Source organism: Larimichthys crocea, chromosome X, assembly GCF_000972845.2.
Source record: "Larimichthys crocea isolate SSNF chromosome X, L_crocea_2.0, whole genome shotgun sequence".
NCBI classification, from domain to species: Eukaryota; Metazoa; Chordata; class Actinopteri; family Sciaenidae; genus Larimichthys; species Larimichthys crocea.
The window spans coordinates 22574195-22589002 of NC_040020.1; the positions used below are offsets into that span (position 1 = coordinate 22574195).

The window sequence follows — 14808 nt, forward strand, 5'->3', positions numbered from 1 at the left end:
GGCATGTCTCGATGTGACTGGCAATGTTTCAGTCTGTCTTTATTTAACTTCCTTTGCTTGACCCCAGATCTCAAATGACTTTAAGCCCATTATCAAGCAGTCATCACAAAACGAGGATGACAATTTAATTAGACATTATTACAATTACACAATAATAGAGCAGCATTTTGATCCGGATGATATTCATGCAGTCAGACAGGAGACAGAAGACTGTGACCGGCTTTATTTTGGAAACTAGAAGGTTGAGGCAGTGAAGTCATGGAAATGAAGTCAGCATTTATCTTTTGTCCCCAGATGATCTGCACACACACATTTACTACAGTTTGACAGTGTCCCCATGACTCAGAAATACTGTACTATTGACCATGGATTGCAGGGATGCTGCGTATGTGACACGTTAGCGCCATCTGGTGGACACACGAGGTTAAGACAACATCATCAACAACCTGGTATATGCTCAGTCTGAGACAAAATACAGTGGGCTGGTTATTCATTCATGTTTATTACATAGTTCAGTCTTGAGCTTTTTACATATATATATATATATATATATATAAACTTAAAATGTTTACTCATGACTATCAAAGGCACTCATGGTTATAGGGTGGGAAGTTAGCTGGCAGATTTCAGACACAAAATAATGATTTACTGTTGAGTCAGTGGTGAATTTAAACATTTATCTGTCAGTGGCCCGTCCTAGTTACAGCACGACAACACAGTACTGAGACTTTGGCCAAATGCCTGATCTGTGACACTGTTAGAAACAGGAAATGTCTTTGAGGCTGTTCTACAGACAGATACAAACCTGTCAGACACACCAGAGAACAAAGATGGAACATTTAGTGAATCATACATGGTTTTCAACTCAGCTTGGTTTTAGAAGACAACAACAAATATGCTAAACATCATTGACTTTACTTTAAATATGTCATCCTCAGGTGCTACTGATGGAGCCTTTACGCAGCTCAGCTTTAGTACAGAAAACACAAACCACTGTTACAATATGTACAGACACCTCTTATATTCTCATGTAAAATGGTCCCAAACAGTTAAGAGAGAAAAGTCACAGGAAAGAGTAGTAGATGTGAAAACCACCATTTTTTAACTTTACAACAGCCTGAACCAAAAACATGCTCAAGTGATTTGCGTTGGAGTGCTCAGACTCCGGTCAGCAGTAGTGCATTTCACAGATAAAATAAAGTGGAAGAAAACATTCTCCCTCCTCATTGGACTTTAAACACACTACACAATCGACTGAAACAGCAATCAGTACATTTAACAACAAGGGGTGACACAGTTTAACAACAGAGCTATTATTATTCAGCATTTTAAGCTTTTTCCTGGTATTATCACTTCTTCATTTGTAATATATTTACTGGATCCCTTCTTGTATTAGTGAACTCCTAATGCAAAAATGTGAGTCTCTGTTCTGCTCCTTTTATCTATCATAGCCTACAAAAACTTCAAAAATAAAACCGTTCAATCGGAGCTGATTCCTACTGAACAACACCAAAGGGACAATGGTTACTTCATGCTCCCTTAATATAAAATGCAGTAAAATCCAGTTATCAGCCAGTATATATCAGCTGCCCTCTCGTCACCTCTTCTGAGTTGTTGACATGTTTACGGTTCTGGTCTTAGAGGGCTCTCTACTGGGCCTGGGTCGGGTGGTTCTTCATCTCCTGCCATTTCTTCTGCCTCAGACTGAGCTCTGCATCAGAAAAGGCTGCTGGGCCCCAGTTGGTGATCATCTGCTGTCCTTTGGAACCTGGAAATTCAAGAGAATTTTCACCACAGAGGAAACTTAAAAAATATAAAAATATTTAACTCAAGGTGGACTATATCTTTTAATTATTACCAATAAAATATTCCATCTGTACACAGCTGTGAACGCATGCTGTTTTGCCATGACATGGTTTTCTGTTTGCTTCTGAGAGATGTAATGTATTTTTCTTGTGTGTCATGTTAGGGCTTTGATAATAACCGCAAGGATGCAAAGTTGAGGTGACTCTACAAAGTTTTCTTTGTAGAGTCACTCTCATGTTATTTCATTGTGATGTTTTAATGGCGATAACTTTAGCCTTTCCTGCTCAGCTTCCCGACTGTTACTTCTGAGTAATGCTCTGTTTCAGTGAAACTGGAAGTCAGTTTCCAACAAATGACATGAGGTAACATGGCATCATACTTTACAGCGTTTTCATACTTGGAAGCTTATCTAAATAATCCAGTCACAAGCAAACCATGGGGATTGAAAGCCACACCATCATACCATGTGAAAGTGAAAAGAGAATCATGGCTGCCCTCTGATCAAACAGCACGCTGCTTTTAACCTATGTGCAGCAGATTTTAGTTAATGCTGTACGCACGTTCAACAACTGACAAATTAACATTTTTGGACACATATCACTCTCTCTATTCTCTCTATGGTGTGAGGTTCAGTTTCTTAATATTTTTCAATCCAAATGCTCTCGTGGCTCCTTAAATAGAGGTCAGGCTCTTAATCATCAAACCAGATGTAAACATACAAATGTGGCTGAGGAACAACAGCCACATTATGTGTTATGTTGACCAGTTATTAATGCTTTTACTTAACATTCAAGATAAAAGCATAACTGCAACCTTAACCTGCACTTTAGCCTCTTAGAGCATGAATTTACTTTATCAGATAAACTGTCAAGTGTGTGCAGCCATTTTAAATTCTTTGACCGTCGTTCACCAAAAGGTTTGGACAGACTGATGTTAATTCTATTACAGTTGTCATTTTACTTGGTAGTAAACAACATTCTTAATATGAAGACCCAGCCAAAGGCATGTGTGGAATTCAGATATCACATCGTTATGTTTTCTCCCGCCAGTTTTTTTTGTTTGGCTGTAACCTGCTTCAAGGGCGAGCCCGTACATAGTTGGCTGAAAGAATATGACAAGAGAGTCTCAGGAATAAAAAGAGCCAAGGTTTTTGTCTTTGACCAATTTCACTAATGAAGTCTACTGGGAAATTAGAAGGACGAAGGCTCTATTACATTTATTCAACGCAGGAGTCAGTTTGTAGCTTTGGAGGCAAGAAAACAATTCAGGCAGATTCGATGTGCTGCTCTGAAACTCTTAGGCTAAATGTGTCTCACAAGACACACATCACCTTTTAATAATAACACGCTCAGTAACTGCGCACGCAGCAAACAGCCACACAGTGCACAGAAACATTCCACTGGTGTATCTGACATAATGTTTAGTAACAGTCACATAAAGTTGTGATCCTCCATTTCTTGGTCTGATAAATAACATGGAGGACGTGTGTAACACTTCAGTCACTCAGCACAAGCTACACTGAGTGCCCTCCATGTCACACACTGTTAGGTATTACACACTGACTATCTTTTAGTATTGTGCTAATATCAGAGCTGAAAGTCTTTCATGGTTGGAAACCCTTTGATTAGGGCTATGGCTGATATGATTACAGAGGCTTTTCATGGATGGAACTTATTTTGAATTAATTTGTAATTGTTGAGCTGGCTGAGCGTGGTGGTAAAGTTACTCCTTAGCTTCTATGGTGTGTACACACATCTGTTCTGTCCAATTGACGTATCAAGTTCAAATCCTGGTGGATGTGTTTGGCTTCAACATTGCTTTTTGGCCAATATCCCTCAGTCAGAAAGTACCATTTTCATATTCCAAAATATTTGACATATTTGCTAACATACTCCTCAAAAGAATAATTAATTTAATCTCTTTACATTCATGGAGCACAAATTCTGTTACCTGCTTCATAAAGTTTGACAGTAAACAAGCACTGAATGACAGGGTGATAAATTGGAGCTCTCGTTACTTCCCAATTGGAAGAGATTTGTGACTCTTTTATAAGAGATGAAGACTGGGATAAAACATTTATTACAGTAATCTTATGAGGTCAAACAAAGTGCAGTTACTCTCTAGGTGTGACGGCATTGATTCAGATTTGTGCCTCAAACACTCACAAAGGTCCAGTGTGCTGCTGTTACCTGGTTGGATGAGCTTTAACAAGCCCTCGTGTTCAGCCACCTTGTGCTTCCAGGACTTTGTGTTGTTGGCTGCGTCTTCCAGCTTCTTCATCACCGTCTGGCCCAAGCAGGAGACACAGACACAAAACGCACAGCATCGTTATTAACAGGTAATACATACAAAGTGAGGAGTTTTTCTTTCCTTATTTTCAACAGCAGTTTAGTATATTGTATCAATAAATAACATCTAATCTGCTTTAACTTCCTGTTAGAATTTTAAGTCCTGTCTAAATAGCAGTCTGTCATCCAGAGCTCATATAGTGACACCGTGTGGAACAAGAAAGGAATTACTTTACTAAGAACAGAGCTCATTATTTTGCTTTAGTTGTCAGTAATTAATAACTGTTCAAGTTATTAATTACTGACATGGAAAACGTCATGAATAATAATAATAATGATAAATCAATGCTGTGGAGAATCTGTTGAACACATTTTCAATACAAACATTTTCAATACAAAATATATTCATATGCCTTGGTAACAATTTAATGTGCTCTTTCTTAGAGAGGCGTATCTTTGGTTTGACATTTCAGGAACTGGTGCGTACAGAAAAATGTGTTTAGAAATATTTTTCATTGCTTTTTTTTGAGAGGTTTATAGCATGTTCTCACAGTGAAGCTGAAAGGAAATGTGGAAATTTGGTGGTGACAATGTGGGAGTGTCCTTTTAACCAACAAAGGCAAACATTTCTCATCATGTTTGGCCTTTCAACATTTTAAAATAATTAAGAGAGAGCATCAGCTCTGTTCCACTGAGGAGTCATACGGTGATAGAGTTTAATGTTAATTGAAAAGAGTCACATGACTCTTGCGGTTCCTTGGCTACTACTAGTCCCCACACCACTACAACTATGACTGCTCTCAGCTGACCTGGTATTGCTCCAGCGCCCCCTGCCTCTCTTGCTCCAGCTGTTCCAGCTGTGTCATGGCTGCCTGCAGAGCACTCTCCTTGGCCAGGCGTTCCTTCTCCAGCTCCTGTTTCTCTGCCTCGGTCTCTGAGATGGCCCGCTGCTGCCGCAGGTGGATCTTTTCCAGCTCTGCCCTCTTTGTGGCCTCCTCCTCCAGTAACCTGCCCACACAGACATTGACATAGGTGACTACAGAGTAGAATGGTTATGTACTGTACAACTTACTAGAGATGGGTTTCACTTTTTCAGATGGTGTGGAACCTGCATCAGAAGACTACAATTTGTTCCTTCATTTTTACTGATAGAAATCAACATTTGATTTTCGATAAGAACATTAAGATTAATGGGACATTTTTGCAGTTCTTACCATCAGTGTTTGAAAACATCAAACTCTTCCATTCATTACTTTAAATGTCTGTAATGAGAATACTGCCAAAGTCTAAATGTGTGGTAAATGGAGGTGTTTGTGGCAGATCAGTGTATCAGCAGGTGGGGCTGTACCACAGTTCTGGATTGTGTTTCTTACGGTTCAAGTGAAAATCTAACTACAGAATGTAGTTCCAAAAAATGTCATTTAAATAGGGTGTAGTCACACATCAATGTGACCGGCTCTGCGGAAGGTATGAACCAAAATGCAGGCCAGCCAGTCATTAGCCTACATTAGCTAATATCCACAAGTGGTCGCTATCTGGTTTCATCTAAGCATTATGGTCAGTACAATGGCTCTGACATGCTCACTGCTGGTTAGTCAAACGTGAGGTGGAAAGCAAATGTCAGTAGAGCGGAAGGAAGGACAAGGGAGGAAATGTGGTATAAAGAGGGAAGTAGAAGTTGAATGTGAGACTGTTTCAGGATTCACATAGAAAGCTACACATAACTGTGCGGTGAATATAAAGTCAACTGTCTGAAGTGGACAACATCCCCTGGCTGATAACAAGCAATTAGGTGCTTTGTTAAATAAACTTGCTGGTAACTGACAAGCTAACAACTATTGAGGTCAACATGTTCAGCTTGTCTTAACCTATAACTCTACGTACACTAACTCTAAGTACAGACTGACAGTACAGACTAAAAAGGTCAATCTTCACTGACCGTGCCTGCAGCCTCCGGACGGCCTCCTCGTCCTGTCTGGCACGCCTCTCATCTTCCAGAGCGTCCTCCAGTTGACCGTACATGTGCTCCAGCTCCCGAACCCGCTGCAGGTACTGCTCCAGCTCAGTGGACTTCTGGGCCACCTGCTCCTCCATCTGCTGCCGTACCTGTTGAAGCAGGAAACAGAAAAATGTTTATGTGGCTTAGGTGGATATCAACAGTCCTGTTGAACAGTTTTATTTGAAGGACACTGCCTCATTCACAAGCTTACCATTAACAGGGACTACTTCAGTCCAGCTTATGTTTATCTTTTGTTTATGTGCTCTGGTGCTCTATGCTAACTCTTTAGCATTGTGATAATGGGTAAAATGTACACACATTGTATTAGATAAATGTACATTTCCCCGTGATTACTCATTCTCATTTGCAATGAATTAGTAAATTAATTACTACTGATTTCTTTCTGTTTCTTTAAGGTTTTAAATGTGAAGGTATTGTGGTGAGGTTATACGTAGGTTTAACCCTGACAAAGTTAGATTTGATGCATACATCGTTGAGCCTCTGTTGTATTGAAAGGTTCATATACTTTGTGAAACAAGTGATAAATAAAGTCACTGATGGATGATAATCATCATGTGTTGGTACGCCACATTCTTGCGGTTACCAAAGGTGCCTTACGTGTTTCCAATAACAATCTAACAGCAAAGTCTGTCAATATGAACTGAGCTGAATAGAAACATGCTCACCATATACTGTATTTTTAAAAGTGTAGTGAGGAAATCAGCTCTATTTAAAATGACTCATCTGATGTCAAGTTTCAGTTTCAGCTTTAGAGACCTTCACTGTGTACTGCGGGTATTTCAACGTGTTCACCTGAGAATTTTCTTTTACGTGGCATTTAATCTGATGTCTAAAATGATGTCTTAAATTCAAACATCATTCTCACACAGCCAAAAAAGAAAACACTACATTATACCAAAAATAGGAAGTTGTAACCATCACACATCCCACAACTTGTTTTGACCTAATGACTGACGAGCAGTGACACACCATTTTCTCTCTCTCCAGGTCCATCCTGTAGCGGTCCTGAAGTTCAGTTTGGGTCTGAAGACGCCTTCGTTCTTCTTCTGCTGCGTTGGCTGCCGCCTCCTCCAGAGCCTGGACAAAAAAGAAAGAAAAAAGCATGTTAAATAACCTTCACTGTCTTCTGGTGACAGGTTTTTACTCTCAGATTCCAAATACAGAAATGAAGAGGGAAAATACATCTCAACTAATGTTACAGGGAGTTTAAATAGAAGGAAATCCATCCAACCTTTACATTCATAAACATCTGAGATATTTTTGCCTCTTGTGACTGTACTTGATACTGTATAAACACAGTCAGCCCTCAAACACAGTCCGGATTTAAATATGTTTGGAATACAATGACTGTTTAAAACGTTGGACACAGTCTCCGTGCTGTCACCCACCGAGCTGTTGTGAGTGTGGTGGCTCGTCTTGGTAGTCCTGTCTCTGTCAGCTCCCTACCAATCCAAAAATGGGTGGGACATGGGTGGATGTTGGGAAGCTGACCAGAGTGGCATAAGTAGGAGGCAGATTCAAGGCAGTTTGTTCAAAAGTCACCGCAAGGTGTTTATTTACAACCAAAGTGCTTCCAGGTTCACATGTAGCAAAAATACAACAAAAAAAGGATACCTTAGCAGTTAACCTAGTTGAACTAAATAAACTCAACGTACAACAATGCAAAATACAACTTACATCAAGTGTAAATTTCTACACCTGATCGGCACTATGCTTTCATTGTTCCCTCTGTCCTCCTTGACAGACAAAAGGCAACTGCTTAAATAGCCTCTCCACTTGGCACTACCTATCTGGCTGTACCAATGGTGGAGGTGACTCCATTGGCTCCTAATTTACCAGTTTCACAAGTTATTATCAATCATGTTAGTCAGAGTATAAAAGCAGGAAATATTGCAGCACTTCCCCCCTTTGTCTCTGACCACATGGGGAGTATGGTAAGTAACACAATTAAACGTTAATTTAACTTATTTTGACAAGAAATAAATAAAAAAACTATAACTTAATCTAACAATACTTGTAAGACTTTATTTTAGCCAAAGATGTTGGACTACGAAATATAACCAAACATAATACAAAACACAAACAAACCCGGGATAGTCTGTATCTATAAAATGACAAGAAGTCAGCGATGTCCTCAGGCTTGGCAATGTGACATCCCTTTGCATTAATGACCAGACCAGCACTCCGGATGCATTGGAAGACATCAGCAAGATGTCTCGCTGTAGATAACAATGTCATCAATGTAGGCTGCTGTGTAGTCCTCTAGAATGTTGCTGGTGCTCCATGCAAGCCAAAAGGCATCATTCTGAACCTGAATAAGCGCCCTGGTACTCTAAACATTGTTAAGGACTTTGATGCTTCTGTCAGGGATACTTGCCAGTAACCTTTGCAGAGGTCAAGGGTCGTCAGAACGTTGGCATGTCCCAAGCACTCAATCAGCTCATCCACCCACAGCATTGGATACAGTTCAAAAGGAGAAACTGCATTTAATTTTGAAAAGTTGACACAAAGTTTGGCTGAAATGCAACAAGTAGTGTCTCTGATGGGTTGCTGCTCGGCTGCATACAGATATCACAGGATGTGATGTCTGATGAGGTGTGCACAACCTGGTTTCAAACTAAACAGTTCTTTTGTCATGCGTTTCTGAAGCTCCTGGCACTTCTCTGCTGGCAGGTGACTCAAATCAGGATACACTGGTGTATCCATTGCAGAAGGAAAATACTGCTCTTGAAGCTCTTCCTCATCAATGACTGCACATGCCAACAGGGTCCTAGAATGTTCTGACTGGTCCACCAAGTCTTTCAAACGATTTACATGAAAGATCTGATGTTTCTTCCAGTTCATATGAGACAGGACCAGTCTTTTTGGTGATCTTGTATGGTCCCTGCCACTTGGCAAAGAGACCACTGTCCGATGTTGGCAGCAACAGGAGAACTTTCTGGTCCTCCTGGAACACTCTTCTCCTTGAAGCCTTGTCATAGCTCTGCTTCTGCCTCTGCTGTGCTTGTACCAGATTGTTATTGTCAAGCTCTTGTAAGTGGTCAAGCTTGTCTCTCATTTTCAGGACATATGAGAGTTCACGGCACTGTTGTTGTGGCACAGGTCCCTCCCAGGCTTCCTTCAAGACCCCTAACGGAATGTCCATACAGCAGTTGGAAAGGTGAAAATCCAGGTGATGCCTGTGGGACTTCCCTGTACGCAAATAACAAGAATGGAATCCACTGGTCCTGGTCTGACCCAGAGTCATTAAAAACTTCCTCAGCATAGACTTGAGGGTTTTGTTAAAGCGCTCAACAGGGCCATCTGTTTGTGGATGGTAGGGACTGGTCTTCACCTCTTGAATGCCTAGCAATATTGTGTGTCAGCAAACTGATGAGGCCAATAAAACTGGGGAAAACTGTGTTTTTGCCTATCCTAAATGTCCTGCCCAAGGGATAGAATGGCTCAGATTTAAAAGTGTTGGCCTCAAACCCTGGGGAATGACTAATTGGTCACCAATCTGGCTACGGCTTTGTCACAGTTGGAGCAGAGGCAGGTGAATAAAGTCTGGTTACTGAAACAAGCCACCTGTGATGGCACCACTTGTCTATTCTAATTCTATAAAAATGAACCCTCAGTACATTTGTGTTTTTGTACCAGGCTGTAAACATGTTTATTTCTGCTGTGAAGTTGGACATTTTAACATGGGGACTAAATCGTTCTGTAGCCAGCCTCAAGTGGACGTTTAAGGAACTTTTTTGGCACTTCCATGTTAATTTTACAGCCACTGACATTATTGCTTGGTCACAACCTCAACCTCATTTATACAATATCTATTTGAAATAGTAAAGTGTGAACTCTCAGGGATGATGATGGTGGTTTGTGAATAACAGTAGGTTAGAAAATGTTTTTAGAAGTTTGTCGTGCCGTTAATTATCTTGTGCTTGTGGTTAAACAGTAACCTCACACTGACTTGTCATCCAACTGTGAATCGTCTCAAGACTGCGGCAGTTATACTACTTATAACAGCACAGTGTGATCACTGCAGAGTCTGTCTCTCTCTGTGGCCATACATTCATTGTGCATTTATGCAAACATCTATGTGAGACAGGACTTTCACCTCAATGGCAGATTGTTGCGCATTCATTTGAGAGTCGTGTCACCCCAGACAAAGATAAACTGTTGTTCTCTGCTGCAGTCTGGATGTTACACAACTATGATGAGAACTAGTTTGACTGACTGTTGCTCCCAATTTGTCACAACTGTGTTGGTGGCTGCAGCATGCCAAGTACTGTAAGTGTAACCTAGTAACTGTTTTCAGTTCGGTTTAATTAGAATATCTTCTGAGAAGATTTATCTGACCCTGTAAGCTTCTGCTCTAACAAAAACACAAAATCACAGAGCTGGTTTATGCTTTTCAATATTTATCATATTAGATATACAATACCTGTCCACATCTTAATAAAATCCAAGTTCCAGATGTATAACGTATGCCCACACACACAACGCATATGCCACCTCCCCACACAGAAACTAATCTACACATGGAAGATCACTATTATTAAAGGCATCATTTTATTTCATGTTTTCAGTTCATTGTGGAAAGCTCTTTGTAAACATCACTGTCAATGAGTTTACAGACACTGATGAATTCATGGTATAAACATCCACAACTGTGTGTATTGATGGCTGCTAAGGCGCTGAGCCTCCTGTATTGGTAAAGAAATGAGTCATGTAGGGCATATACACCTATTTATGGCAGACTGTGGGAGCAGAAACAAGGCATGTATATGTGTGATCAGTTTGAAAATGGCTGAGATTTGAGAGAAGTGCCCAGCTTGATATCTGATAAAAACATGTGTATGTATATTTAATAAGGTTGTCGTGACAGAAAAAGAATTTTAAACTTTGTTTCAATACTAAAAAAAGACAGAAAATGAACAACCTCTACAGTGCAGGTACAGAAAAACTCACTGAACACAGAGCACCAGCTCATTTTCTTCTTCATTGTTTCATTTATAAAGCTTTGGGTTGAAAATCTGTCGTCCTCCATAGTTTTGGTATGTTCAATACTCTTGAATGATGTTGTATTGTTTTAAACATGGTATCAAAAAAGGATTTACGTATTAGTACTTTACAACCATAATATTTATTCCTTTAGTCTACACTGTTTTATGCATCTGGCTCCAGGAATTCATCATTCTATACCTGTCAAACCCTGATATATTGTAAATATGGCCCTTTTAACAGTGACTTTGTTACAAGCCAATGCAGTCCAATATGACAGCTCAGCTATAAATTCTACTATTACAGCAGATAACGATTAATAGAGAGAGGTAGTAATTTAACCCTATGTTTATTACTGAGGTTGGACTTTCATAAACTACCAGCTTTTAAATCATGGTGATGCTACACTGACAGGTCAGGTGAATAGTGTCTCTATCATTTGTACTTGTTGCATTATGCTAAGATTATGCTCTGGGTATAATCTCCTGCAAGAGTTACATGGCAGTTTATAGCAATAAGTCACACATCACCAACTTTTTCACTGATTTTGGTGAAACTGGGTCATATTTTATGGAGAAAATGTTTTCTAGGGTTTTCTCATGGAGAGTAAAGTAAACTGTTGCAAACTGTAGCTGCTCTTAGCTAATGTTAGCTCAATTTGTTAGCTGGGCTGCCCGGACTGTGAGCTCAGAGCACCAGGGGAGAGTTAGCATTTGTACCACAGGCATTTTGGACCACCAGACAGGCCCAGGGTGCAGAGCCGGTGGTGTGCCAGAACCAGAGTTGGGTGAGCAGGCAATGAAACCGGGCTTAGCAGCCTCTATGGAAATAATGAGAGGTAAAGAGACTGAAGAGGATGACAGAGAAGCTTAGAAGAGAAAAGAGAGTGAGCGAGCAAGAAGCCGCTGGTTGTGGGACCGACTTTTATTAATTGGTGAGAGCTTGGTGAAATAAAAGGCTGAAAGACAGATGCTGAGCTGGGCTGACTGCTGTTGGATTAGTAAGTAATATTAGCTGACTGCCATGTCTTTGATTTTGATCATGAGTAATATAATCATAACAAATACACATGTATAGTTCTCCATATTTACCACAGTGGTATTGCACTGTGAAACTGGGTTGCGCTAAATCCCAAAAATTACTTTCTGCACATTGTTGCTTTAACATCACCTGAGCAAATCCTGATTGAAATAACAAGCAGAAACAGTGGATTTAATTAGAATTGTGTTACCTACAATCACTTCAACAAAATACTTAACATTATTATCTTCCTTAACATAATTTGTGGCAGATTAAATTGTGGGATTATAACAGTGCTGTCAGCGTTGTTTGGGGGCAGCATCAGTCTGTATGGATTTGGCCTGTCCAGCATTTCCAGCAGTCCAACGTAGCAAGGTACTGATCCCCTAACTGCTCCTGGCGCACTACTCTGTGTTGGTGCCCATCACTCCACCATCTCCCCACGTTTGCGTGTGTGTGTGCGTGCGTGTGTGGGGTTGTATTTCGGGTGAAACTTGAGTGAAAAAATTATTTTCCCTCAAAGGATCAATAAAGTATCTATTCTATTCTATCAACCGTACCAAAAAACATCCTTGTTATTTTTGGATCATTATTTTACTTTGAATAAACTACTGTCATAACCTTTAACTGAATAGTTACAGCCTTACTGTCAATCACACTTCCACACTTCCTAATAACCATTTACCATATTAACAGGAAGTGGCCGTTTGTCATCAGTCTTTACAAACCGCATAATCAGGGAAGTTTAACATAACAGTCAGTCAGTCAGTAGTGTTAACAGACAGGAGTGTGAGTCAGGTTATAGAAGATTTACTGGAAAAACATGTTAATGTCGCCCCTCTGCCCCTTCCTCATTCAATACACATTCTACTGTTTACAGTGACAGACTATTCATGATTCAGAGGCTGCGGGGAGGAGCTGATCTATTATTGGTATTCATGAGCTGGCAGTGAGTTCCAGAGGAAAACCAGCAGAGTTTTTGGGGTGACCTACTTTAATTGTTGTGTGAAATGCATCAACAACAGTGTGAGTGTGAGACTGAAAGCAGCAGCGTGAAGCAGAGAAATGACAGTTTGTTATTTATAGGAGCTCTGATGCATGTTACACTGTATTATTTTAAGGTGTGGTGTGCTAGTGGTGATGATATCACAGCGATTGTATGTATCAACAGTATGTGTTTGCTTCTAGTCGTGATCACTTGTCGGATTTAAAGTATTATAAGAACAGAGAACTTACTTTATCTTAGTGCATTTTACAGTTCAGTTCGTACTGATTAATTTGATTGGACGAGAGGAGTTTGATGAGTGCTGACATAGACCATAACACCACTGTATGTATCATCCATTTCACAGGGATTCTAATATTAACATTACCTCAGTGGTTGTCATCTATCTTAGACTGTAATAAACTTTGAACTGCAAAGATGAACATATTTCTGTAAGTAGTTTAAACACACACAAATAATATAATTATCTGATAATTATCCTGATTAGCAACAGACAGTAATAAATATACACAATATTAAACCTATAACTAACAGCAGTCACAACAGACAACCTTATCATACCCAACAGTTACATAGGGTTTCTGTAGTGCTGACCGGACGTTAAAAATAAACCAACTAGCAGTTTGAATTTAACTAAAGCTCTACTAATCTGTTGAACTGAGTATCAGCACGGTTGTGATTTGTAGACAGTCACAGGCTGATGTTCAGTACATCAGCACTCCCTTTCGTGTGATATTGTTTAAATTAACAATGGAGTTTACGAGAAAGTTCACGGTACAAAGCAATCTCTAATAATCAAAGTAACCAATGGAGATTTGTGAGGACTGATCTTGTTGAGTTGACAGAAACTCCTTATCTTTGTGCTTCAAGCAAGATGTGGCTGATGATGCGGAGTGATTACAGTACAAAAGAGCTCCGAGTACAGTAGATAAATAGAGACTCCATGAGTTGACTTTCCAGCTGAGGAAGCTTTCGTGATAAAGAAGCGAGTGGACACTTTGAACTCAAACAGCTGAGTCAGCTGAGAAAATGACAACATGCAAGTCTTATCCACAGAGCGTGAAACACAAAGTCCTTTTCAAAGTGGAAAGATGCTGCTCTGTATGTGCTGCTTCAAACATTTTACAGGAATGGTCACGTCATGTTTGATTGCTTTTTATCTTACAGGTTTAAAAATTCCCTTGAGAAAATCCCCCAGGTTTCATACAACAAATTCCAGTGAATTGCTTCCTGGACTGCTCTTTTTTTTCTTCTCCTATTTAAACTGACAAACATATCTTGGTGTGTCAGGGATCCAGTGGTTCCACCTGCAGCGTTATCTACAGATAACACTTACGTTCTCACTTTGTGTCAGTCACCACATCATCCCACACATTTGTCCCATTGTCATTTACTGTTAAATCCACATTAATTTTCATTGCAAATCTAAATTAGTTTGTTTTGGCAGATATTTGAATCTGTGCGTGTGTGTGTCACACACACATTAAAAATGGAACATAACTTACACTACTGATGCACAAGAGAAGTGCGTCTTACATCACGATACTAGACTGAGCAGAATCTGTCAATATGCACAGGTTGTTTACACTCACATCATGTAGACTGTCCAGACTGCCCTCATCATGGATCACTCTTGCCCTTCTTACTGAACAAATTTTAATTCAGGATACAACAAAAAGGAA

General features: G+C 39.9%; 1 protein-coding gene across 1 annotated transcript in view; it reads right to left on the reverse strand.

The window, feature by feature from the left end:
- Positions 1 to 208: 208 nt before the first annotated feature.
- The window catches only part of swap70b (switching B cell complex subunit SWAP70b), a 30455-nt gene continuing 15855 nt past the window's right edge, over positions 209 to 14808 (reverse strand). Inside the window, exons 8-12 of the mRNA XM_010738653.3 lie at positions 7084 to 7191; positions 6034 to 6200; positions 4904 to 5102; positions 3996 to 4092; positions 209 to 1768 (exon numbers count right to left, since the gene is read on the reverse strand). Coding sequence (XP_010736955.1) covers positions 1650 to 1768; positions 3996 to 4092; positions 4904 to 5102; positions 6034 to 6200; positions 7084 to 7191 — 690 coding nt within the window. The 3' untranslated portion in view covers positions 209 to 1649. The remainder of the gene's footprint in view (positions 1769 to 3995; positions 4093 to 4903; positions 5103 to 6033; positions 6201 to 7083; positions 7192 to 14808) is intronic.